General features: G+C 45.5%; 1 protein-coding gene across 1 annotated transcript in view; it reads left to right on the top strand.

The window, feature by feature from the left end:
* The window catches only part of LOC137331640 (alanine--glyoxylate aminotransferase-like), a 45689-nt gene extending 21718 nt beyond the window's left edge, over nt 1-23971 (top strand). Inside the window, exons 6-11 of the mRNA XM_067995577.1 lie at nt 5793-5877; nt 13235-13330; nt 15028-15097; nt 17226-17321; nt 21851-21979; nt 22963-23971. Of these exons, the coding sequence (XP_067851678.1) occupies nt 5793-5877; nt 13235-13330; nt 15028-15097; nt 17226-17321; nt 21851-21979; nt 22963-23070 (584 nt within the window). The 3' untranslated portion in view covers nt 23071-23971. The remainder of the gene's footprint in view (nt 1-5792; nt 5878-13234; nt 13331-15027; nt 15098-17225; nt 17322-21850; nt 21980-22962) is intronic.
* The last annotated feature ends 1527 nt before the right edge of the window (nt 23972-25498 follow it).

Raw genomic sequence — 25498 nt, forward strand, 5'->3', positions numbered from 1 at the left:
AGTTTGAAAAACAACCCTCTACAACCACCCTCTGTCTTCTGTCGTCAAGCCAATTTTGTATCCAATTGGCTACCTCACCTTGGATCCCATGAGATTTAACCTTATGCAACAACCTACCATGCGGTACCTTGTCAAAGGCTTTGCTGAAGTCCATGTAGACCACGTCCACTGCACAGCCCTCATCTATCTTCTTGGTTACCCCTTCAAAAAACTCAATCAAATTCGTGAGACATGATTTTCCTCTCACAAAACCATGCTGACTGTTCCTAATTAGTCCCTGCCTCTCCAAATGCCTGTAGATCCTGTCCCTCAGAATACCCTCTAACAACTTACCCACTACAGATGTCAGGCTCACCGGTCTGTAGTTCCCAGGCTTTTCCCTGCCGCCCTTCTTAAACAAAGGCACAACATTTGCTACCCTCACCTGTAGCGGTGGATGATTCAAATATCTCTGCTAGGGGACCCGCAATTTCCTCCCTAACCTCCCATAACGTCCTGGGATACATTTCATCAGGTCCCGGAGATTTATCTACCTTGATGCGCGTTAAGACTTCCAGCACCTCCCTCTCTGTAATATGCACACTCCTCAAGACATCACTATTTATTTCCCCAAGTTCCCTAACATCCATGCCTTTCTCAACCGTAAATACCGATGTGAAATATTCATTCAGGATCTCACCCATCTCTTGTGGTTCCGCACATAGATGACCTTGTTGATCCTTAAGAGGCCCTACTCTCTCCCTAGTTACTCTTTTGCCCTTTATGTATTTGTAGAAGCTCTTTGGATTCTCCTTTGCCTTATCTGCCAAAGCAATCTCATGTCCCCTTTTTGCCCTCCTGATTTCTCTCTTAACTCTGCTCTGGCAATCTCTATACTCTTCAAGGGATCCACTTGATCCCAGCTGCCTATGCCTCCTTCTTCTTTTTGACAAGGGCCACAATCTCCCGAGTCATCCAAGGTTCCCGACTTCTACCAGCCTTGCCCTTCACTTTATAAGGAATGTGCTTACCCTGAACCCTGGTTAACACACTTTTGAAAGCCTCCCACTTACCAGACGTCCGTTTGCCTGCCAACAGACTCTCCCAATCAACTTCTGAAAGTTCCAGTCTAATACCATCAAAATTGGCCTTTTCCCAATTTAGAATTTTAACTTTTGGGCCAGACCTATCCTTCTCCATAGCTATCTTAAAACTAATGGAATTATGATCACTGGTCCCAAAGTGATCCCTCACTAACACTTCTGTCACCTGCCCTTCCTTATTTCCCAAGAGGAGGTCAAGTTTTGCCCCCTCTCTAGTCGGGCCATCCACATACTGATTGAGAAATTCCTCCTGAATACACTCAACAAATTTCTCTCCATCCAAGCCCCTAATGCTATGGCTGTCCCAGTCAATATTGGGAAAGTTAAAGTCCCCTACTATTACCACCCTATTTTTCTTGCAGCTGTCTGTAATCTCCTTACATATTTGCTCCTCAATTTCCCGTTGACTATTTGGGGGTCTGTAGTACAATCCTATCAAAGTGATCTCTCCCGTCTTATTTTTCAGTTCTATCCATATAGACTCAGTGGGCGAACCCTCGGATATATCCCCTCTCACTACTGCCGTGATGTTCTCCCTAATCAAGAACGCAACTCCCCCTCCTCTCTTACCTCCTGCTCTATCTTTCCTGTAGCATCTGTACCCTGGAACATTGAGCTGCCAGTCCTGCCCCTCCCTTAGCCATGTTTCAGTAATAGCTATAACATCCCAGTCCCATGTACCCATCCATGCCCTGAGTTCATCTGCCTTGCCCATCAGACTTCTTGCATTGAAATAAATGCAGTTTAATCTAGACTTCCCTTGGTCTTTGCCCTGCTTTCTCAGACCATCTGTCCGGTCATGTTCTGTACACTCTCCCTTACTGCCTTTTGTTTCTGTCACCACTTTATTTCCCACTGACTTCCTGCATCGATTCCCATCCCCCTGCCATATTAGTTTAAACCCTCCCCAACAGCACTAGCAAACACTCCCCCTAGGACATTGGTTCCAGTCCCGCCCAGATGCAGACCGTCCAATTTGTACTGGTCCCACCTCCCCCAGAACCGGTTCCAATGTCCCAGGAATTTGAATCCCTCCCTCTTGCACCATCTCTCAAGCCACGTATTCATCCTAGCTATCCTGTCATTCCTACTCTGACTAGCCCGTGGCACTGGTAGCAATCCTGAGATTACTACCCTTGAGGTCCTACTCTTTAGTTTAACTCCTAACTCCCTAAATTCAGCTTGTAGGACCTCATCCTGTTTTTTACCTATATCGTTGGTGCCTATATGCACCACGACAACTGGCTGTTCACCCTCCCCCTCCAGAATGTCCTCCAGCCGCTCCGAGACATCCTTGACCCTTGCACCAGGGAGGCAACATACCATCCTGGAGTCTCGGTTGCGTCCGCAGAAACGCCTGTCTATTCCCCTTACAATCGAGTCCCCTATCACTATAGCTCTGCCACTCTTTTTCCTGCCCTCCTGTGCAGCAGAGTCAGCCACGGTGCCATGAACCTGGCCACTGCCACCTTCCCCTGGTGAGCCATCTCCCCCAACAGTATCCAAAACGGTATACCTGTTTTGGAGGGAGATGACCGCAGGGGACCCCTGCACTGCCTTCCTACTCTTCCTCTGTCTGTTGGTCACCCATTCACTATCTCCCTCAGTAATTTTTATCTGCGGTGTGACCAACTCACTGAACGTGCTATCCACGACTTTCTCAGCATCGCGGATGCTCCAAAGTGAGTCCATCCGCAGCTCCAGAGCCGTCAAGCGGTCAAACAATAGCTGCAGCTGGACACACTTCCCGCAGGTGAAGGAATCAGGGATACAGGAAGGATCCCTGAATTCCCACATCCCACAAGAGGAACATGACACGGCTCTGGGATCTCCTGCCATGACTTAACCCTTAAGTTAGCTTAACAACAACTACAATGTCAAGAGAAAAAAAAAGGAAAGAAAAACTGCTTACCACTCCCTTTAAGGAGTTTACTCCTTTAAATTGTTCTTAATTTAGAGAATGTTAACTGCACTAGGGACCTTGATTCACTAAAAAATAAATGCTACTTCCTATAAGACCTGCAGACCTTCCCTTTCTTTTTATTTTAGTTACTGTAGATAAATAGAAATACTCACCTGAACCTACTCACCAATCAGGTGCCTCCCCTGTGTCGCGTCTCTATCTGATTCCTGACGTCACTTCGAACTCGGTCGCAGCTCCCTCTGAAATCCCGCCTTTTATCGGACGCTCCCTCCGCTCGGCTCGGCTCCTCTCAGCTGTTCTCAGCGCTCTGAAATCCCGCCTTTTATCGGACGCTCCCTCCGCTCGGCTCGGCAGTGGGGAACCCGGAAGACCAGATCAGTGGATCCAATTGGGCAACGATCGCGCGGGGGGCTGACTAATTTCACCGAGCGCGTTACCCACGTGCCCAATAGCCCCCCCGCCGCGAACCCGCAGCCCTGGTAACATCGAGCCCAAGGAGTCTGGCAAAGGGATATAGATAGGTTAAGTGAGTGGGCAAAATTTGGCAGATGGAGTATAATGTGGGAAAATGTGAACTTGTCCACTTTGGCAGGAGGAATAGAAAAGCAGTACATTATTTAAATGGAGAGAGATTGCAGAACTCTGAGGTACAGAGGGATCTGGGTGTCCTGGTACATGAATCACAAAAAGTTAGTATGCAGGTACAGCAAGTGATTAGGAAGGCAAATGGAATGTTGTTATTTAGTGCAAGGGGAATGGAATATAAAAGTAGAAATGTTTTGCTACAGTTGTGCAGGGCATTGGTGAGACCACATCTAGAATACTGTGTGCAGTTTTGGTCTCCTTATTTAAGAAAGGACATAATTGCTTTGGAGGCGGTTCAGAGAAAGTTCACTCGACTGATTCCTGGGATGAGGGGGTTATCTTATGAGGAAAGGTTGGACAAGTTGGGCCTGTATACAATGGAGTTTAGAAGAATGAGCGATGATCTTATTGAAACATATAAGATCCTGAGGGGACTAGAAGGGGTAGATGCAGGCCTTGTGGGAGAGACTAGAACTAGGGGACACAGTTTAAAAATAAGGGGTCTCCTATTTAAGACGGAGATGAGGAGAAATTTTTTCTCTGAGAGGGTCATGAGTCTGTGGAACTCCCTTCCCCAGAGAGCGGTGGAGGCAGGTTCATTGAATATTTTTAAGGCTGAGTTAGATAGATTCCTGATTAACAAGGGAGCCAAAGGTTATAGTAGGTAGATGGGAAAGTAGGGTTGAGGTCGTAATCAGATCAGCCATGATCTTATCAAATGGCAGAGCAGGCTCGAGGGGCCAAATGGCCTACTCCTGCTCTTAATTCGTATGTGCATATGTTCGTATGTAAGAGGACATAGACAGGCTGGTGGAATGGGCGGACACATGGCAGATGAAATTTAATGTAGAGAAGTGCGAAGTGATACATTTTGACAGGAAGAAAGAGGTGAGGCAATATAAACTAAATGATACAGTTCTAAAGGGGGTGCAGGAACAGAGAGACCTGGGGTATATGTGCACAAATCTTTGACAGTGGCAGGGCACGTTGAGAAAGCAGTTAAAAAAGCATACGGGATCCTGGGCTTTGTAAATTGAGGCATAGGGTATAAAAGCAAGGAAGTTATGTTGAGCCTTTATAAAATACTGGTTCGGCCACAACTGGAGTTTTGTGTTCAATTCTAGGCACCGCACTTTAGGAAGTATGTGAAGGCCTTAGGGTGCAGAAAAGATTTACTAGAATGGTTCCAGGGATAAGGGACTTCAGTTACATGGATAGACTGGAGACGCTGGGGCTGTTCTCCTTAGAGCAGAGAAGCTGAGAGGAGTTTTGATAGAAGTGTTCAAAATCATGAAGGGTTTAGATAAAGTAAATAAAGAGAAACTGTTCCCATTGGCGGAAGGGTCAAGAACCAGAGGACACAGATTTAAGGTAATTGACAAAAGAACCAAAGGTGACATGAGGAAAAACTGTTTTATGCGGTGAGTAGTTATGATTTGGAATGCGCTGCCTGAAAGGATGGTGGAAGCAGATTCAATCGTGGCTTTCAAAAAGGAATTGGATAAATACTTGAAAGGAAAAAATTTGCAAGGCTACGGGGAAAGAACGGGGGAATGGGACTAACTGGTTTGCTCTTTCAAAGAACTGACACAGACTCGATGGGCTGAATGGCCACTTTCTGTGCTGTAACCATTCTATGATTCTAATAACTCCAGTAGCTGGAACAATCTAGAATGGTGCTCCACTGTTTAAGCAAAATCAGCTCAGTAGCCCATAGGGGGAATTCAACAATCTCGCACTCCCAGTGAGGAGCTGCATTCAAAAGGAGCATCAGCTGAAGACACAGCTACAAAATTGTAGACTTGATTCCCCAGCTTGCAATGACCAATTATGTAACTGCTTTTTGCTGAAGAACTATTAGGCCATTCCACAGTGTCCCATTTTAATCACAGAATAATCTTTTCCTTAGATATACGGTCCATGGATCCACTTGTACACCCAACATTTTATTTGCGTTTGCAACTACCAGTCCACTGCATGATACGGTCAATGGCTGGGTCAACAAACTGGCTGAAATTTACTCAAGTTTATGAAGTCCTAATGTTGACATTCCCCATCATCTCCCCACCCCCTAGCCCCAATAAATTACTTGTGACAGCCAAGGTCAATCCCAAGGACAACAATGTTTTGTTGGTATTGCACGTAGTGTTGAGTGCCTAGCTGGCTGTGCCAGACTGACGTGACCATCTTTCTCCATTCAGGTATTGACATCCTTTACTCAGGATCCCAGAAAGTTCTCAACTGCCCTCCTGGAACGGCACCAATCTCCTTCAGTGACAAAGCCTGGTATGTAACTGTTTTTTCTTTTTCTCGCCTACTCTGCTACTTTAGTGGTCCTAAGGACATTCAAGAAGCTGTGTCCTGCCACCCACCAGTTACCCTGGATTACCATGGAACATACACGTGCACACACAACTACAGACGGTTTACAGATTGTCAACCCTCCCTGACTCTTGCTAGACTGTCAGCCGCCACCAAGAAATAATTCTTGCTGAGGGTGCTCCAACATTTAATGTTCTTCTCTCCTTCCTTGATTTTTCCCTCCAATTTTCTTCCTTTCTCTCCTGAAAGCGAGCATTCATCCCGGGTGCAGTTCCACAGGTGCTCACTTCCCTCCTCAACCTCTTCATGTGTGAACCTACAACAGTGCCATTTATAAAACACCTTTCACTTAATCAAATGTCCGATGACACTTCATAGAGGAGGAACCAACACCGAGCATTAAAAGAGGAGTCAGGAGAGACAAAAGCATAGTCGAAAAGATATATTTTGAAGAGGCTTTTAAAGGCAGGGAGTAAAGCAGCCGGATGGAGTGGTTTAGGGAGGAAGTTCCAGAAAGAAGGGTCAAGGCTGCTGAAGGCTGATCATGGAGCAGAGGGAGGGGGAAAAGAAAACTAAAGTCAGAGGACCAGAAGGTGCAAACTGGAATGTAGGGCTGGAGGAAGCTATAGAGAATTGGTGGGGTGAGGTCTTGAATTGATTTACATATGAGGATCCAGATTTTGAATTTGGGAGTAGGGAGCCAGAGAAGTCCAGCAAAGAAATAGGTGATGGATGAGCAGCACTTAGTGTGTGGGTGGCAAAGTTTTGGATTGAGTGGAGTTTTTGTAAGTCAGAGATGAGGAGGGCATTGGGGGAATGGAGCCTGTAGGTAACAAAAGTGTGGATTTCGGTTTCAGTGGTGGAGGAGGAGGTAAGGGTGGAGGCGGATGAAATTGTGGAGGTAGTGGTGAGTGGTTTTGATGATGGACAGGATGAGGGGGGCTTAAAGCTCAGCTTGGGATTGAATCGGACACAAAGGTTCCAAACTGTCTGATTCAGCCTGAGCAAGGGAGATGGAATCAGGTGCAAGGGCACGGAGTTTTTGGCGGAAGCCAAATAGGATGGCTTTGGTCTTCCTCGTGTTCAACTGAAGGAAGTTCTGGCTCATCCATTATATGATATCAGATAAGCAGTACAGAAGTTGTGGAGTTGAGCATGGTGGAAGAGAACAGAGCTGGGTGTCGTCAACATGCTGTTTGAAACTGACCCTGTGCATACAGAAAATGTCACCAAGGGCAACCTATAAATGAGGATGAGGAGGAGGCCAAGCATGAAGCCTCTTGGTGCTCTGGAGATGACTGTGCGGGGACAGGAGGAGAAACCATTGCTGGAGATGTGCTGGCTACTTTGCGGTAGGTAGGAATGGAACCAAGCAATGACAGTAGTGTTGAGGAGAACCACAGAAGAGAGGCAGTGGAGGAGGATGGAGTAGTCAACAGTGTTGAATACCATGTAGAGGTGAAGGGTAATATGGAGAGTTAACTGAGTCACAGAGGATGTTGCTGGTGAGTTTGACCAGGCCGGTCTCAATATTGTGGGCAGGACAGAGACTAGGCTGGAAGAATACAGCCAAGAAATTGTAGGAGAGGTGAGCATTGAGTTGGGTGGCAAAATCGCACTGAAGTCCTCAAAGAAGAAAGGAAGGGTACAAATGGGACAGTAATGAGTGCTGGCATGCTATTCAATCATGGAGGACATCACAGGCAAACCCAATCTTGTCCTTGCTCTATAAATCCAATCCGGCCAATTACCGCCCCATCAGCCTACTCTCAATCATCAGCAAAGTGATGGAAGGTGTCGTCGACAGTGCTATCAAGCGGCACTTACTCACCAATAACCTGCTCACCGATGCTCAGTTTGGGTTCCGTCAGGACCACTCGGCTCCAGACCTCATTACAGCCTTGGTCCAAACATGGACAAAAGAGCTGAATTCCAGAGGTGAGGTGAGAGTGACTGCCCTTGACATCAAGGCAGCATTTGACCGAGTGTGGCACCAAGGAGCCCTGGTAAAATTGAAGTCAATGGGAATCAGGGGGAAAACTCTCCAGTGGCTGGAGTCATACCTAGCGCAAAGGAAGATGGTAGTGGTTGTTGGAGGCCAATCATCTCAGCCCCAGGACATTGCTGCAGGAGTTCCTCAGGGCAGTGTCCTAGGCCCAACCATCTTCAGCTACTTCATCAATGACCTTCCCTCCATCATAAGGTCAGAAATGGGGATGTTCGCTGATGATTGCACAGTGTTCAGTTCCATTCGCAACCCCTCAAATAATGAAGCAGTCCTAGCCCGCATGCAGCAAGACCTGGATAACATCCAGGCTTGGGCTCATAAGTGGCAAATAACATTCACGCCAGACAAGTGCCAGGCAATGACCATCTCCAACAAGAGAGAGTCTAACCACCTCCCCTTGACATTCAACGGCATTACCATCGCCGAATCCCCCACCATCAACATCCTGGGGGTCACCATTGACCAGAAACTGAACTGGACCAGCCATATAAATACTGTGGCTACAACAGCAGGTCAGAGGCTGGGTATTCTGTGGCGAGTGACTCACCTCCTGACTCCCCAAAGCCTTTCCACCATCTACAAGGCACAAGTCAGGAGTGTGATGGAATACTCTCCACTTGCTTGGATGAGTGCAGCTCCAACAACACTCAAGAAGCTCGACACCATTCAGGACAAAGCAGCCCGCTTGATTGGCACCCCATCTACCACCCTAAACATTCAATCCCTTCACCACCGGCGCACTGTGGCTGCAGTGTGTACCATCCACAGGATGCACTGCAGCAACTCGCCAAGGCTTCTTCGACAGCACCTCCCAAACCCGCGACCTCTTCCATCTAGAAGGACAAGAGCAGCAGGCACATGGGAACAACACCATCTGCACGTTCCCCTCCAAGTCACACACCATCCCGACTTGGAAATATATCGCCGTTCCTTCATCGTCGCTGGGTCAAAATCCTGGAACTCCCTTCCTAACAGCACTGTGGGAGAACCGTCACCACACGGACTGCAGCGGTTCAAGAAAGCGGCTCACCACCACCTTCTCAAGGGCAATTAGGGATGGGCAATAAATGCCGGCCTCACCAGCGACGCCCACATCCCATGAACGAATAAAAAAAAATCCAACATACACAGATATATAGTCATACATATACAGACTTACACACACACACACACAGACAAATACACATACAAACATATAGTCGTAAATTCACACTTTCCAGGAAGGATCACTGGATTGTGCGATCAGGAATGGATACCCCGGCTGATTTTTTTCCCCATTCCTTAGTCCAGGAGTTGATGCCAGTCGTAAAGAACAGCAAACTTAGCACATACCAGGAATAGAACCCAGGACATTCCTGGTCTGTCAATATCAGTAACACACTGGCCCAAGGGACGAGCTATGGTAAAGGCTCATTTGAAATGATCTACTTAGTAACAGGTTCATGCAGGAGAAGACTTTCCAGTTGGGCCATCTAGCCCACCTATCCACAGTATTCCTTTGGTGCATTTCCAATAACCCTCGATCCCATATGTTGACAAATACCTGTCTAGTTCTTTCTTGAAACACGTTACGATTTCTTGTTCCAAAGTCCTTGCCGGTAATCTGTTCCACATACTTAAACATAGAAACATAGAAAATAGGAGCAAGAGTAGGCCATTCGGCCCTTCGGGCCTGCTACGCCATTCAAAATGATCGTGGCTTATCGTCTAATTCAGTACCCTATTCCCGCTTTTTCCCCTTATCCCTTGATCCGTTTAGCATTAAGAAATATATCTATCTCCTTCTTGAATACATCTAATGACTTGGCCTCCACAGCCTTCTATAGTAAAGAATTTCACAGGTTCATCTGAGTGAAGAAATTTCTCCTCATCTCGGTTCTAAATGGCATACCCCGTATCCTGAGACTGTGACCCCTGGTTCTGGACTCCCCAGCCATCGGGAACATCCTCCCTGCATCTAGTCTGTCTAGTCCTGTTAGAATTTTATATGTTTCGATGAGATCACCTCTCATTCTTCTAAACTCTTGTGAATATAGGCCTAGCCGACCCAATCTCTCCTTATACGTAAGTCCTGCCATCCCAGGAATCAGTCTGGTAAACCTTCGTTGTACTCCCTCCATGGCAAGGACATCCTTCCTCAGATAAGGAGACCAAAACTACACACAATACTCCAGATGTGGTCTGACCAAGGCCCTGTATAACTGCAGTAAGACATCCCTGCTCCTGTACTCGAATCCTCTTGCAATGGAGGCCAACATACCATTCACCTTCCTAACTGCTTGCTGCACCTGAATGTTCACTTTCAGCGACTGGTGTACAAGGACACCCAGGTCTTGTTGCACCTCCCCTTTTCCCAATCTATCACCATTCAGATAATAATCTGCCTTTCTATTTTTACAATCAAAGTGGATAATCTCACATTTATCCATGTTATACTGCATCGGCCATGTTCTTGCCCACTCACCCAACTTGTCTAAATCACATTGGAGCCTCTTTGCATCCTCCTCACAGCTCACATTCCACCCCAGCTTTGTGTCGTCTGCAAACTTAGAAATGTTACATTTAGTTCCCTCATCCAAATCATTGATATATATTGTGAATAGCTGGGGCCCAAGCACTGATCCCTGCGGTGCCCCACTAGTCACTGCCTGCCACCCGGAAAAAGACCCGTTTATTCCTACTCTCTGTTTCCTGTCTGTCAATCAATTCTCAATCCATGCCAGTATATTCCCCCGAATCCCATGTGCTTTAATTTTGCACACTAACCTCTTGTGTGGGATCGTATCAAAAGCCATCTGAAAATCCAAGTACACCACATCTACTGGTTCTTCCCTATCTATTCTACCAATTACATCCTCAAGAAACTCCAGTAGATTTGTTAAGCATGATTTCCCTTTCATAAACCCATGCTGACTTTGTCCAATCCCATTAATGCCCTCCAAGTGTTCTGTTATCACATCTACTGCTCTTTTAGTAACAAAGTCCCTCCTGCATTTCCTATTTTCTTCTGTTGTCCTTAATTTGTAAATATTACCCCTTGTGCTTAAACTCTGTAATGTGTCAGCTGTGGTTCATTGTGTAGCACTCTCGCCTCTGAGTCAGACGGTTGTGGGTTGAAGTCCCACTCCAGAGACTTGAGTACATACTTCAGGCTGACACTTCTGTGCAGTACTTAGGGAGTGCTGCACTGTTGGAGGTGCCGTCTTTTGGATGAAACGTTAAACCGAGGCCCCAGCTGCCCTTTCAGGTGGACATAAAAGATCCCATTCCACTATTTCGAAGACGAGCAGGGGAGTTCTCCCCGGTGTCCTGGCCAATATTTATCCCTCAACCAATATCATTGGAACAGATTATCTAGTCTCTATTCTAATGGCAGAAAAGCTTACTTGGATCCTATTTGTCCAAACAAATCTAAATTTAATTAGAATGAAGTCCAGAAATGGATACATAAACCAGAAATGATCCAATTCCCATCACTTTGGGTTTGCGTTTCATTCCTCCTACTTAATTCTGTATTTTTTAAACTCCGATTGCCTTCACTTCTTAAAGGTTGAGCAGAAACATAGAAAATAGGAGCAGGAGTCGGCCATTTGCCCCTTCCAGCCTGCTCCGTCATTCAATATGATCATGGCTGATCCTCTATCTCAATACCATATTCCCGCTCTCTCCCCTTACCCCTTGATGCCTTTTGTGTCTAGAAATCTATCTATCTCCTTAAATATATTTAGTGACTTGGCCTCCACAGCCTTCTGTGGTAGCGAATTCCACAGGTTCACCACCCTCTGAGAGAAGAAAGTTCTCCTCATCTCAGTCCTAAATGTCCTACCTCATATCCTGATACTGTGACCCCTCGTTCTGGACCCCCCAGCCAGGGGAAACATCCTCCCTACATCCAGTCTGTCTAGCCCTGTCAGAATTTTATATGTTTCAATGAGATCCCCTCTCATTCTTCTAAACCCGAGTGAATACAGGCCGAGCTGACCCAATCTCTCCTCATACAACAGTCCTGCCATCCCAGGGATCAGTCTGGTGAACCTTCGCTGCACTCCCTCTATGGCAAGTATATCCTTTCTTAGATAAGGAGACCAAAACTGCGGGTGTGGTCTCACCAAGGCCCTGTATAACTGCAGTAAGACATCCTTGCTCCTGTACTCAAATCCTCTTGCAATGAAGGCCAACATACCATTTGCCTTCCTAGCTGTTTGCTGCACCTGCATGTTTGCTTTCAGTGACTGGTGTACAAGGACACCCAGGTCCCTTTGTACATCAACATTTCCCAATCTATCACCATTTAAATAATACTCTGCCTTTCTGTTTTTCCCTCCGAAGTGGATAACTTCACATTTATCCACATTATACTGCATCTGCCATGTATTTGCCCACTCACTCAACTTGTCTAAATCGCCTTGAAGCCTCTTTGCAACCTCCTCACAACTCACGATCCCACCTAGTTTTGTGTCATCAGCAAACTTGGAAATATTACATTTAGTTCCCTCATCCAAATCATTGATATATATTGTGAATAGCTGGGGCCCAAGCACTGATCCCTGCGGTACCCCACTAGTCACTGCCTGCCACCCCAAAAAAGACCCATTTATTCCTACTCTCTGTTTCCTGTCTGTTAACCAATTTTCAATCCATGCCAGTATATTACCCCAATCCCATGTGCTTTAATTTTGCACACTAACCTCTTAAGTGGAACTTTATCAAAGGCCTTCTGAAAATCTAAATAAACCACATCCACTGTGGTTCAGCAGACAGCTTAAAGCAGTCGGAATCTGAGGGAACTGTGACAACCCATAGTTATCCTTGACCATCGCTGTGTGCAAACTCTTCCGGGTGTTTGAGTCCCTGTTTGACTAAGTTTCAATAATACGATTGGGTTTACATCATCATTTAATAATCTCCCACAGCAATTCAGTGTTCCCAATAAATAACCTGATTCCCACAGTTTACTGAAATTCCAGTCAGAGATTGAGGAAGACGGCCAGGGACTGAGTGGGAGCATTCCGGAATTGTTTCCACACAGCATTCATGTTTTTTCCTTTTTATTTGATCAGTCAGCCCTCCACTCCAAAGGCCCCCCCCCGCTGCCACCCTGCACCACCCTATCTGTGTGAGACACACCTCAAGGGCTCGGCACCTCTGGATGTGTGAGATTTTCCAGGAGGCTCCAGTTGATTCCAATCACCAGGATGTCCCATCAAATTCACTGAACGTTACATTAAAAAAAATCTACAGCTCTACATGAATATTTCACATCAGTTTCTAAAAGTCCATTTTCAAATGTGAGACTTGTGCTTTTTTTTACAGCCAGAAGATATTTAATCGGAAGAAGAAACCGACTTCGCTGTACCTCGACATGAACTGTCTCTCAAACTTCTGGGGCTGTGATGGCAACCCAAGAAAGTAGGATAGAGTTCTGTTCCTTCATTGTAGGAAATATTCAAGAGAGTTAGGGAGATGGATTGAGAAACTGGGAGGGAGTGGGGTGGAGTGCCTGAGTGTCACTCACTCTGGAGTCTCACTGACAGACTGGGAGTAATTTTAAGCCCTAAGAACAGGTGGGTTGGGAGCAATAAAAATAGTGGATTTTTGGAGCTGGACTGCATCTTGGCTCCAACGTGCCCACTTCCGGGTTTGACCCAGGTGCGTTAGGATGCGTGTGCAACAGACACTTGGATGTCTCACCCCCACTTAAAGCCTGCGGGCCAATACATAAAGGGGCAATGTACCTCATTGCGATAGTTGAGGTACTTAATATTTTGTGTATTGCAAAAGTAAAACAATTTTAACTTTACCTGTTTGGGTTTCCCATCGCTCCTGATTCAAGTCAGGTGGAAAGGGCTGGATCCATGAGGTGAGTGCCTTCATTGCACTGCTTGTGGGCCCGGAGGAGCAGCAGTGCTTCATCCAGGCCCAACAAGCTCACCTCGCATGATCGAACCCCTGCGATCAGCTGATTTCCCCCCCCCCCACCGATGCTGGACTCCCCCCCCCACCCCGATCTCCAAGGCCCACCCGATGTTGTCCATGTCCCCCCCACCCCTCCTATTTCTTTCCCCGATCTCACCCTTCTTTCCCCATCTCCGATTCGCGGCTCCTTTCCTCCCAACAAGCATCCAGCCTGTCAATCTGGCTGCCTGGTACGTGGGAAACCCAGAAGCACAAATACTTACCTGCAATTCGGTTGTGATCACAGGTTGCGATGCACTCATTTGACTTCCGGGTTCCCCACATGAATATCTAATGATGGGGTGGACTCCTGGCTCCCAGCTAAAATCATGCCCTCAGTGTCACTCACTCAGGAGTCTCACTCACAGACTGTCACTCAGGAACCTCACTGACAGACTGTGTCACTCACTCAGGAGTCTCACTCACAGACTGTCACTCAGGAACCTCAGTAATGCACTGGTCTGTGCGTCTTGAACAAGTTCAGTCATATTTGAGTAAGATCCAGGGAAATATTATTTGTGATCCCATCAACCAATCCTAACTTAGTAAATATTTGCATCATTTAGTTTCAAATTAATTTGAAAAAAGACCTTTAAGTGGCAATGGCTCACAGTGGCCCCTTAAAGGGGCATGTCCAATCTGAACATCTCCTCCGTCCCGGAGAGCATGAGCCTGAGACAGTCCAGTCGTATTTACTTCTCTAGCACTTCCTGCACTACAATTGTTCTGATCTATTCATCTCTCTTCAGGCGGTTGTATATCAGATTGACAAAAATTGGCCACAAAAAAAATGGGGGAAATATTTCAATGAACCTTGCTGAAAAAGAAATGTAAACAATTTTACAACACCAAGTTATAGTCCAGCAATTTTATTTTAAATTCACAAGCTTTCGGAGATTTTCTCCTTCCTCAGGCAAATGGAGAGGAAGGAGAAAATCTCCGAAAGCTTGTGAATTTAAAATAAAATTGCTGGACTATAACTTGGTGTTGTAAAATTGTTTACAATTGTCAACCCCAGTCCATCACCGGCATCTCCACATCATGAAAAAGAAATGATGAGAGCAGATTTCTTGGGCCCAAATGGGCAGTGCATTTCATGTGCCCCTGAACCCCCTCGAACTGAAAATTTAACACTGTTGCTGTTTTTACAGATATCATCACACAAGCCCCATCACCTGCCTTTTTGCATTGAGAGAGGCACTTGCAATTCTTGCAGAAGAAGTGAGTATTGTTTAGTTTATCAATGTTGTTTTAGTGGAATGGATTGTTTGACCATATTTTTCACCCAGTGTAAGCAAGAAGCAGTCTCAAGTCAGCATGGGTTAGACTCCGAGTATGCTGACCTTTCAAGCAATCAGTAGATAACTGACTGCACCCTTCCCACTAGGACAGTATGTAACTTACTGCATCCCTAGCCTACCCATAAGCAATATTGTTGTACTCTCCTATTTTCTCCGCCCTTCTCTTGAAGGCATTGACCTTCTGGGATAGATGGGCACCAGGCACCTTCTGTATCACCCAGCTGGTCATTCTTCAAAAAATATCTTGTTGAAGTTGTACAAGACATTAGTAAGGCCACACTTGGAATACTGTGTACAGTTCTGATCACCCTATTATAGAAAGGATATTATTAAACTAGAAAGAGTGCAGAAAAGATTTACTAGGATGCTACCGGGACTTGATGGTTTGACTTATAGGGAGAGGTTGGATAGACTGAGACTTTTTTCCCTGGAGAGTAGGAGGTTTAGGGGTGATCTTATAGAAGTCTATAAAATAATGAGGGGCATAGATAAGGTAGATAGTCAAAATCTTTTCCCAAAGGTAGGGAAGTGTATAATGAGGGGACATAGATTTAAGGTGAGAGGGGAGAGATACAAAAGGGTCCAGAGGGGCAATTTTTTCACTCAAAGGGTGGTGAGTGCCTGGAACGAGCTGCCAGAGGCAGTAGTAGAGGAGGGTACAATTTTGTCTTTTAAAAAGCATTTGGACAGTTACATGGGTAAGATGGGTATAGAGGGATATGGGCCAAGTGCAGGCAATTGGGACTAGCTTAGTGGTATAAACTGGGCGACATGGACATGTTGGGCTGAAGGGCCTGTTTCCATGTTGTAAACTTCTATGATTCTATGATTCTAACCTCACACTGTCGAACTCCGGGGCGCCCCATTCGAGACTGATACTGTTCTCATTTAACATTCATGCCTGAAGACTTGCCGTAGGATTCATTGGAGCAACAAGAGGAGGAACCCTGGCTCACTTCCCCCTACCAAATCTGAAGGCACTGAGGATAATTGTAGTGAGCCCCTACTGTCAATTTGGCTGAGATCAGGACAGGCCTGGCATCAAACTGGGGAGCTTGCTGGACTGTTCGGCTCAGTTGCTCCCTGCCCCAGCCAGTCATGCCCATCAAGGAGCCACAGCTGACTATTATAACATATCAGAGACGCAGTGTAGTGGGGGTCAGCCTCAGTTGTCAAGACATTGGGGAGAATTTTAACTCGCCCCGCCCGGTGGCAACATAACGGGGGGGGGGGGGGGCCTTTAAAATGGAGCTTTACATCTTACCGCTCCGTTCCCGCTGGCCACCATTTTAATGGTGGTAGCCTCCTAAATTTATGCAAATAGCGGTCCCATTATGCCAAAGGGTCCCCGATAGAATTTTAACTCGAGCCTCAGAGAGGAAGTTGCCACGGCTTTCCCACCAGGTCAGAAACTCTCGGCGGGATGAAGAAAGGAAATTGGAAATATTTCCTTTTTGGGGCCCAGGATGAGCAAGAGTCCCACAAAGAAAGTCCCGGAGCCCCTCCCTTCCCTCCTGCGATAACCACCCAAAACCCCCTCCTAGCGATTAGTTTCTCGCCGGTGAGTTTTTGTTTTGGCTGCTTAAACCTCCACTCCCGTCCGCTGGTCAGGTGCTGCTTTCCGCCCCTTTCAAGTGGACAGCTGACCTGTGGCACGCAGATAAGGCCTAGAAGCTAAAACACCCGGGCCTGAAATCTGGGCCTGCAAGTGCATTTTGCACTCATCCCATCCATGCCCGTCCGAAAATAACTGGGAGTTAAAACCGACCCCATAGTGTCTACATAAACTGTAAAATTGCTAAAAGACCGTCAGATCAGTGATTGAGTTTCGTGAGAAATAGAGCAGACAAAAAGAATCAATGGCCATGATTTTAGATTTCTTTAATAACAGGACAGTCACACCTGCTGCCCGTTACCCTGCATCCTGCGTCCTGCCCGGTACCCTGCGTCTTCCCTGTACACGGTTGTGTGTTTCAAAAAGGGATAGGAAATTATTCTTGTTTTTACAGCTTGACATTTTGTAAAATGTTGGTGCCATCTCTATGCAGGGCCTTGAGAAGAACTGGAAGCTTCACCAGGAGAATGCCGAGTACTTACACAAAGGGCTGCAGGACCTGGGTTTAAAACTCTTTGTAAAGGACAAGGTAAGGAATAGCACTGCAGTGTGAAAGCAGCTGGGCTGGTGTCAGGCCACAATAAGGCCTTATGCATTATTCATTGTTGGAGTTGACGGGCTGAGTGTTCAAGCACGAGTGCCTTGACTAGTATAAGGTAGGGTCTCACACTAGAGTAAGTATACGTGGTAACATTCCTAGGATGGTTCAGTGTGAGTATGCTGTGAGTTGAGGGAGATGATCAGGGAGCAAATGGTTTCAAGAGATAATGCAGTTGTCCTTGTGCTGGACAAGCAGCATTCTTCAAAATATTTAAACTCTGGTAAGACCTTTACATTGGGAGCTGCTGGATGGAATCAACATTAATAATCAAAATCTACCCTCATGCCAGTTGTACTTCACATGGGGGTGGACCAAGCCTAGTCACAGTGGCCAAGTCACCTGCTCATTATCCAAGTGGCTTGTTTACTTCAAGCTTACCTATCATAGCATTATTTTGAAGGCCTATATCATGTCTCCCCTCAGTCCTCTTCTGTCTAGTGAAAATAAGTACAGTTCCTTGAGCCTTCATTCATGACTTAGTCTCACCCAACATTGCCAGAACACCCACAGCAGTGTCTGAGCCAGTGATGCTGATACTGCTTATGCACTCCCTATTAACATTATGCCTCACTGTTAATTGTGGGACTAGAGAACAAGGTGCTTATTTGTACACACAAAAGCCAGATTGCAGCACGAAGACAAGAAAGTTATGTATCTTGCGGGATTGATGATTTACTAAGCTTCCCTGTCTGTCTGTTCTTGGCCTTGAGGCACGAGACTGATGGTCACTTGAAGGATCCAACTTCTTTGGTTTTGGAAAGGACTCAGGCTGCCAATTCCTTTATAGTTTGCCGACCAGTGGGCAATCTGGTTTTAGGAGTGGCTGCTTGGTATTGGCCATTGTCACTGCTGAGTTTAAAAATACCACCGTACACAAGTGGACTAGTTTTAGGCATTCACCAGCAGACTTGTTGCACACGTACAAAAAGCATTTTTTAAATGCTCTGCCACCATCTGGTTTTGGACTGGGAAAAAGATGGTCAGCATACCTCCAGTAACATCCTTATACCCACAAATTTTCAAACTGCAGTCTGCAGGAACATTGGATTTTTGCATTTGCCCACTTTCTAGCATGGTATTACTGTTGCTGTTTGCTAATAAAGATGTCATCCTTTGGGTAAATGACACTGTCTTTCAGAAGTTTGGAAAGAGAGTTAGAGTGTGGGGGGTTGTTCCCCAGAACAGTGATATTTTCAGGGTGACCGCGGGAGTGTGTCGATATTTGCAGTGGGTGCCCAGAAGCATGTCAGTATTTGTATGGCGTCTCTTGAGTGTGTTGATCTTGCTGCACCCCAGCATCCTGTGTCAACTGTATCCCATGGAACCGGGGTTGGCGGAGCATGCAGTACGCTGTACAAAACTTTTGCTGTTGATATACAGGGAAATCTCAGCATGTGCTCCCAGCAATCAGCATATTCAATTTTAAGAAGCTGTCTTCATTCCATTAAATCTTATGGTCAGTTATATATCAAAAATAGCTGCATTATAAAAATGAGACGTAATTAGAATTACTGTCTAGGTCCAAGGTACTAATCCTTGCCCCCGATTTAAGCTATTACCTTATTACTTGAACCTATGTTATAAATAGGGTGGTCATGATGTGGAGATGCCGGTGATGGACTGGGGTTGACAATTGTAAACAATTTTACAACACCAAGTTATAGTCCAGCAATTTTATTTTAAATTCACAAGCTTTCGGAGATTTTCTCCTTCCTCAGGTAAATGTTTCAAGATCTCCTTGAAGCCTACGCATTTATACATATTGAATAATACATGGTGTTTACAGACTGCCCCTGCAACTGCCCGTTGCCAAGGCAATCACCGTGTTCAGACAGAGAGGTGTCATCTGCAGAACCCCCGAATACACATTCAACAAAAAAACAAACAGGGAAAAAAAACAGAGAAAAAAAACACAGAGAGAGGCAGAAACATCCGGAAGGCAGAGAGAGCCAGCAAATGACCCATTATATTAAAAACAGATAACATTTGTTCGCTGGTGGGGTAACGTGTAGCGTGACATGAACCCAAGATCCCGGTTGAGGCCGTCCTCATGGGTGCGGAACTTGGCTATCAATTTCTGCTCGACGATTTTGCGTTGTCGTGTGTCTCGAAGGCCGCCTTGGAGTACGCTTACCCGAAGGTCGGTGGATGAATGTCCATGACTGCTGAAGTGTTCCCCGACTGGGAGGGAACCCTCCTGTTTGGCGATTGTTGCGCGGTGTCCGTTCATCCGTTGTCGCAGCGTCTGCATGGTCTCGCCAATGTACCATGCTCTGGGGCATCCTTTCCTGCAACGTATGAGGTAGACGTTGTGACTCGGCCAACGTTGTCTACCTCATACGTTGCAGGAAAGGATGCCCCAGAGCATGGTACATTGGCGAGACCATGCAGACGCTGCGACAACGGATGAACGGACACCGCGCAACAATCGCCAAACAGGAGGGTTCCCTCCCAGTCGGGGAACACTTCAGCAGTCATGGACATTCATCCACCGACCTTCGGGTAAGCGTGCTCCAAGGCGGCCTTCGAGACACACGACAACGCAAAATCGTCGAGCAGAAATTGATAGCCAAGTTCCGCACCCATGAGGACGGCCTCAACCGGGATCTTGGGTTCATGTCACGCTACACGTTACCCCACCAGCGAACAAATGTTATCTGTTTTTAATATAATGGGTCATTTGCTGGCTCTCTCTGCCTTCCGGATGTTTCTGCCTCTCTCTGTGTTTTTTTTCTCTGTTTTTTTTCCCTGTTTGTTTTTTTGTTGAATGTGTATTCGGGGGTTCTGCAGATGACACCTCTCTGTCTGAACACGGTGATTGCCTTGGCAACGGGCAGTTGCAGGGGCAGTCTGTAAACACCATGTATTATTCAATATGTATAAATGCGTAGGCTTCAAGGAGATCTTGAAACATTTACCTGAGGAAGGAGAAAATCTCCGAAAGCTTGTGAATTTAAAATAAAATTGCTGGACTATAACTTGGTGTTGTAAAATTGTTTACAATAAATAGGGTGGAGATTACTTACGATTTTGTTATTGTACAAATGTTTAACACTCTCATGTGAACTTTCTCTCTCCATTTTATTTTAAAGCATTTAACATCTCTAGTAAAATAGCATGGGAACATAGCAGCAGGAGTAGGCCATTCAGCCCCTCAAGCTTGTTCCACCATTTAGTTAAATCATGGCTGACCTGTACCTCATCTCCATTTGCCTGCCATTGAGCTATATCCCTTAATATCCTTACCTAATAAAAATCTGTCGATCGCAGTCTTGAAAGCTCCAATTGGCCCAGCATCTACAGCCTTTTGGGGGAGAGAATTCCAGATTTGCCCTCTGTATGAAAAAGTGCTTCCTGATTTCACTCCTTAATGGCTTGGCTCTAATTTTAAGATTGTGCCCCCTTGTTCTGGAATCTCCAATCAGAGGAAATAGCTTCTCTGTATCTACCCTACGAATACTTCTATCATTTTAAACACCTCAATTAGATCACCCCTCAATCTTTTATACTCAAGGGAGTACAAGCCAGGTTTATGTGACCTACCCTCATAATTTAACTCTTTGAGCCCTGGTATCATGCGCTGTACCCCTCCAATCCTACCTAAGGTGCAATGCCCAAAACTGAACACAGTACTTCAGATGGGGTCTGACAAAGGCTCTGTATAACTGAAACATAACTTCCACCCTTTTGTATTCCAATCCCCTTGAGATAAAGGCCACCATTACATAGAATTTTACAGCACAGAAATAGGCCATTCGGTCCAACAGGTCTCTGCAGGTATTTATGCTCCACATGAGCCTCCTCCAACCTTACTTCATTTCACCCTAGCAGTGTATCCTTCTATTCATTTCTCCCTCATATACTTAACTAGCTTCTGCTTAAATGCATCCATGTTATTCGCCTCAACCACTCCCATGTGATTGCGATTTAACCTTTTTGATTACTTTTTGTACCTGTGCATTAACTTTTAATGATTTGTGTACCTGGACACCCAAATCTCTTTGCTCCTCCATAGTTCCCAGTCTCTCACCATAAAGAAAATATTCTGATTCGTCTTTCTTGGGTCCAAAGTAGATGACCTCACACTTTCCCACATTGAACTCCATCTGCCACAGTTATGCCCACTCACTTTGTCCCTTCGTAACTTCCTTGCTCCCATCTACCACAACTTACTGTGCCTCCGAACTTCATGTCATTTGTAAACTTGAATATACAACACTATTTCTTCATCGAAGTCATTGATATATACGGCGAAGAGCTTAGAGCATTATAAAACCATTTATGGGCATGGGGGTGGAAATCAAAACTGATGAACTACATCTCATCTTGTGCAATGCAGCATAGATGAGTTCACAGCATTGAGTGTCCAGTCCTGAAGGAAGACATTGCATTGAAGTAAATGGGGAGTGACAACCAAGGAGGAAAAACATTAAAATATTTTGTCTTTCACTCTTCAGGCCATGAGACTTCCCACAGTTACAACAGTTGCGGTGCCTGAAGGCTATGAGTGGAAAGACATCACTGACTTCATCATGAAGAACTATCAGATCGAGATCACTGGGGGACTGGGGCCTACTATTGGCATGGTACGTGAAGGCAGCTGGGGTTGGGGGAGGGTGGGAACTTGCAGGGAAGGTCACCTGTTGTATTGAGTAAGGGCGTTTACCAATGTTAGTGTCACTACTTTACCTGTTCATCTTGCAGGAACAATTTCACCGCAAAAGGGAATCAGTTGTCTACACATGCAGCTGAATTTATCTGTTGTAAATTCTGTGTTAACATACCTGGAAGGCATTGAGAGAGTAGTCAAATCTTCATTAGCTGGAGGCATGGGGCACAGTCGAGGTTCTGGTAAAAGGGCGAAGGGGAGGGAGACAGGACGTAATGTTTGGTCTTGAAGGGATACAGTCCTGATGAAAAATTGCTTGGTGAACTTTTTGCATTTGTTTACATTCACCTGCAATACTTACATTCAATGAAAGGGCCCCATGCATCTCCTTCCTGCCGAAACAGAAAAAGAATTGCCAAATGCCAGCATGCTCTTCGCGTGGGATTCCCCACGATAAATTCCTAATCTTGGCTGGGTAGCCATGGGGAAATGACTGTGTATTCCTCACAAGGAGGGAGCGGCAGTTTGAGGACAAATAAATCTGGGTCACTTCAGCAGTCCCGCAGGCGGTCAGTTAAAAGCAACATTAGCAGATGACTGGCAGAAGCTCCCTGCAGGAGCACCAACAGAGAAAAATGCTTCAAAAATATTAAGCTTGCACAGAAAGTGCTGATGTGGCTTTGTTTTTTAGGTCAGGTGGTTGTAGGAATGAATAGTAGACTTAGCCCTCGTGAGGCCTGTGCGTGACTAACTATAGGACAAAATCCTTGCTCCTGTGCTTCTGGTAGGGAATCACAATGAAAGGTGATGCAGGTTGGAGATAGGGCTACAATGCTCTTTCAGAAAGACTGTGCTCCCTCCAAGTCCAACCCCCTCCCCGCTGAGAACGCGGGATCGATGAATTCACTCAAATGTTTCTAAGCTATCCACGGCTAAACAGATCTATTTCCTGGCCTCTAGGTTTTGCGGATTGGATTAATGGGAATCAACTGTACAAAAGCCAATGCGGATCTTGTGCTCCGAGCTCTGAAGGATGCCCTTGGGCAGTGCAAGAGAAGCAAGCACTGAGCGAAGGTGGAGGCACTGAACGGCTCCGGGACAACCAGAGGACTGAACAGAGAACTAATCCCTGAAGAACAAGCATTGCATTATTTTAGTCTTTACTATGATAAAACAGAACCTGCTTCCAATTGTACCAAACCCTAACAATCAGAACCCAAAGGGCTAACCATTCAGTTTATACAAAACTCCTCAGTATCTATCACCATATAGAGTCCCAGAGGGTTCTGTCAGGTATTGGCAAAGAGAACCATTAAATCTGATCTTTTTTTCTGAAATTGGGACATAATTTTTGGGGACGGAAGGAATTGGAGGGCTGGTATGTTCCTTGAATACTGTACTGAGATACGCCATTAATCTTGATCCTTTTTTTGGTCTAGGAAACTTAAACATAGTAAAAGGACTTAATCACTTTTTTCATTACCTCAGTTTCATTGGGGTTGCCTTCAGCACAGTCCCCTGATGGATTTGGGTGTCAGAGGAAGTGAGAATGGATCTGGGATGTGAGCCATGGATTATTACCACTATTACACAATGACGTAAATTAAGGAAGGGAACTGTCACCAAAGCCCCACCCCTCCAGACAGGCCAGTGAAGTTACTGTGGTTATGTGACTGAAACAGGAGGGGAACCTGATGGTAGCAGGAGTAGGCCATACCGCCCCTCGAGCCTGCTCCGCCATTCAATCAGATCATGGCTGATCTTCAACCTCAACTCCACTTTCCCCCCGTAGGAATTCAGCTTTTTGGAAACTCTGATACATCGAGGTATTGTGAAGGTGGCAGCCCTCAATATATTAAATACAACTGTTATGCGTTATATCAGTCTAATATATTCAGTTACAAGAACAGGGTGAATTTGAACAGACCATAGTTAGCTATTTACTGAATAAACACTAAGTTCAGTGCTATTCTTTCTTTCTTGAATTCAATTTTTAAATTGGTATTTAAAAACTCACAAACACTCCACTATTGATATGACATCAATTACACATTCAAATATATTGTACAATTAGAACCATAAACTGCCCCCTTAGAGAAAAGGGCAAAGATAGAACAGGAATTAAAGTTCTCAACTGGGGAAAGGCCAATTTTACTAAGCTGAGAATTGATTTAGTAATAATGGACTGGAAACAGCTACTTAAAGGTAAATCAATGTCAGAGTCGTGGGTGGCATTCAAGGGGGAGATTCAAGGGGTTCAGAGTAAACACTTTCCCACAAAGAAAAAGGGTGGGACTGCCAAATCTAGAGCCCCCTGGATGTCAGAGAGCAAACAGGGTAAGATCAGGCAAAAAAGGAAAGCTTATGTCAGACACCAAGAACTCAATACTACAGAAAACCCAGAGGAGTATAAAAAGTATGGGGGTGAAATTAAAAAGGAAATTAGGAAAGCAAACAGAGGACATGAAAAAATATTGGCAAGTAACATCAAGGAAAACCCAAAGATGTTTTATAAATACATTAAGAGCAAGAGGATAACTAAGGAAAGAGTAGGACCTATTAGAGTCCAAAAAGGTAACCTATGTGTGGAGGCGAAAGATGTGGGTATGGTTCTTAATGAATACCTTGCGTCTGTGTTCGCAAAAGAGAGGGAAGATGCAGAGATTAAGGAGGAGGAGTGTGAAATATTGGATGGGATAAACATAGTGAGAGGGGAAGTATTAAGGGGTTTAACATCTTTGAAAGTAGATAAATCACCAGGCCTGGATGAAATGTATCCCAGGCTGTTAAAAGAAGCAAAGGAAGAAATAGCGGAGGCTCTGACCATCATTTTCCAATCTTCCCTGGATGTAGGCGTGGTGCCGGAGGATTGGAGGATTGCTATCGTTGTACCGTTGTTTAAAAAGGGAGGGATAGACTGAGTAATTACAGGCCAGTCAGTCTAACCTCAGTGGTGGGCAAATTATTGGAATCAATTCTGGGGGACAGGATAAACCGTCACTTAGAAAAACACGGAGTAATCAAGGACAGTCAGCATGGATTTGTTAAGGGAAGGTTGTGTCTGGCTAACTTGATTGAATTTTTTGAGGAGGTAACAGGGAGGGTCGATGAGGGTAGTGCGTTTGATGTAGTGTATGTGGATTTTAGCAAAGCTTTTGACAAGGTCCCACATGGCAGACTGGTCAAAAAAGTACAAGCCCATGGGATCCAAGGGAAAGTGGCAAGTTGGATCCAAAATTGGCTTAGTAGCAGGAAACGAAGGGCAATAGTCGATGGGTGTTTTTGTGACTGGAAGGCTGTTTCCAGAGGGGTTCCGCAGGGCTCAGTTAGAGGACCCTTGCTTTTTGTAGTATAGATTAATGATTTGGACTTAAATGTATGGGGCACGATTAAAAAGTTTGCAGATGATACAAAAATTGGCCGTGTAGTTGATAGTGAGGAGGAAAGCTGTAGACTGCAGGACAATATTAATAGACTGGTCAGGTGGGCAGAAAAG

This window comes from Heptranchias perlo, chromosome 13, assembly GCF_035084215.1.
Source record: "Heptranchias perlo isolate sHepPer1 chromosome 13, sHepPer1.hap1, whole genome shotgun sequence".
Classification (NCBI taxonomy): Eukaryota; Metazoa; Chordata; class Chondrichthyes; order Hexanchiformes; family Hexanchidae; genus Heptranchias; species Heptranchias perlo.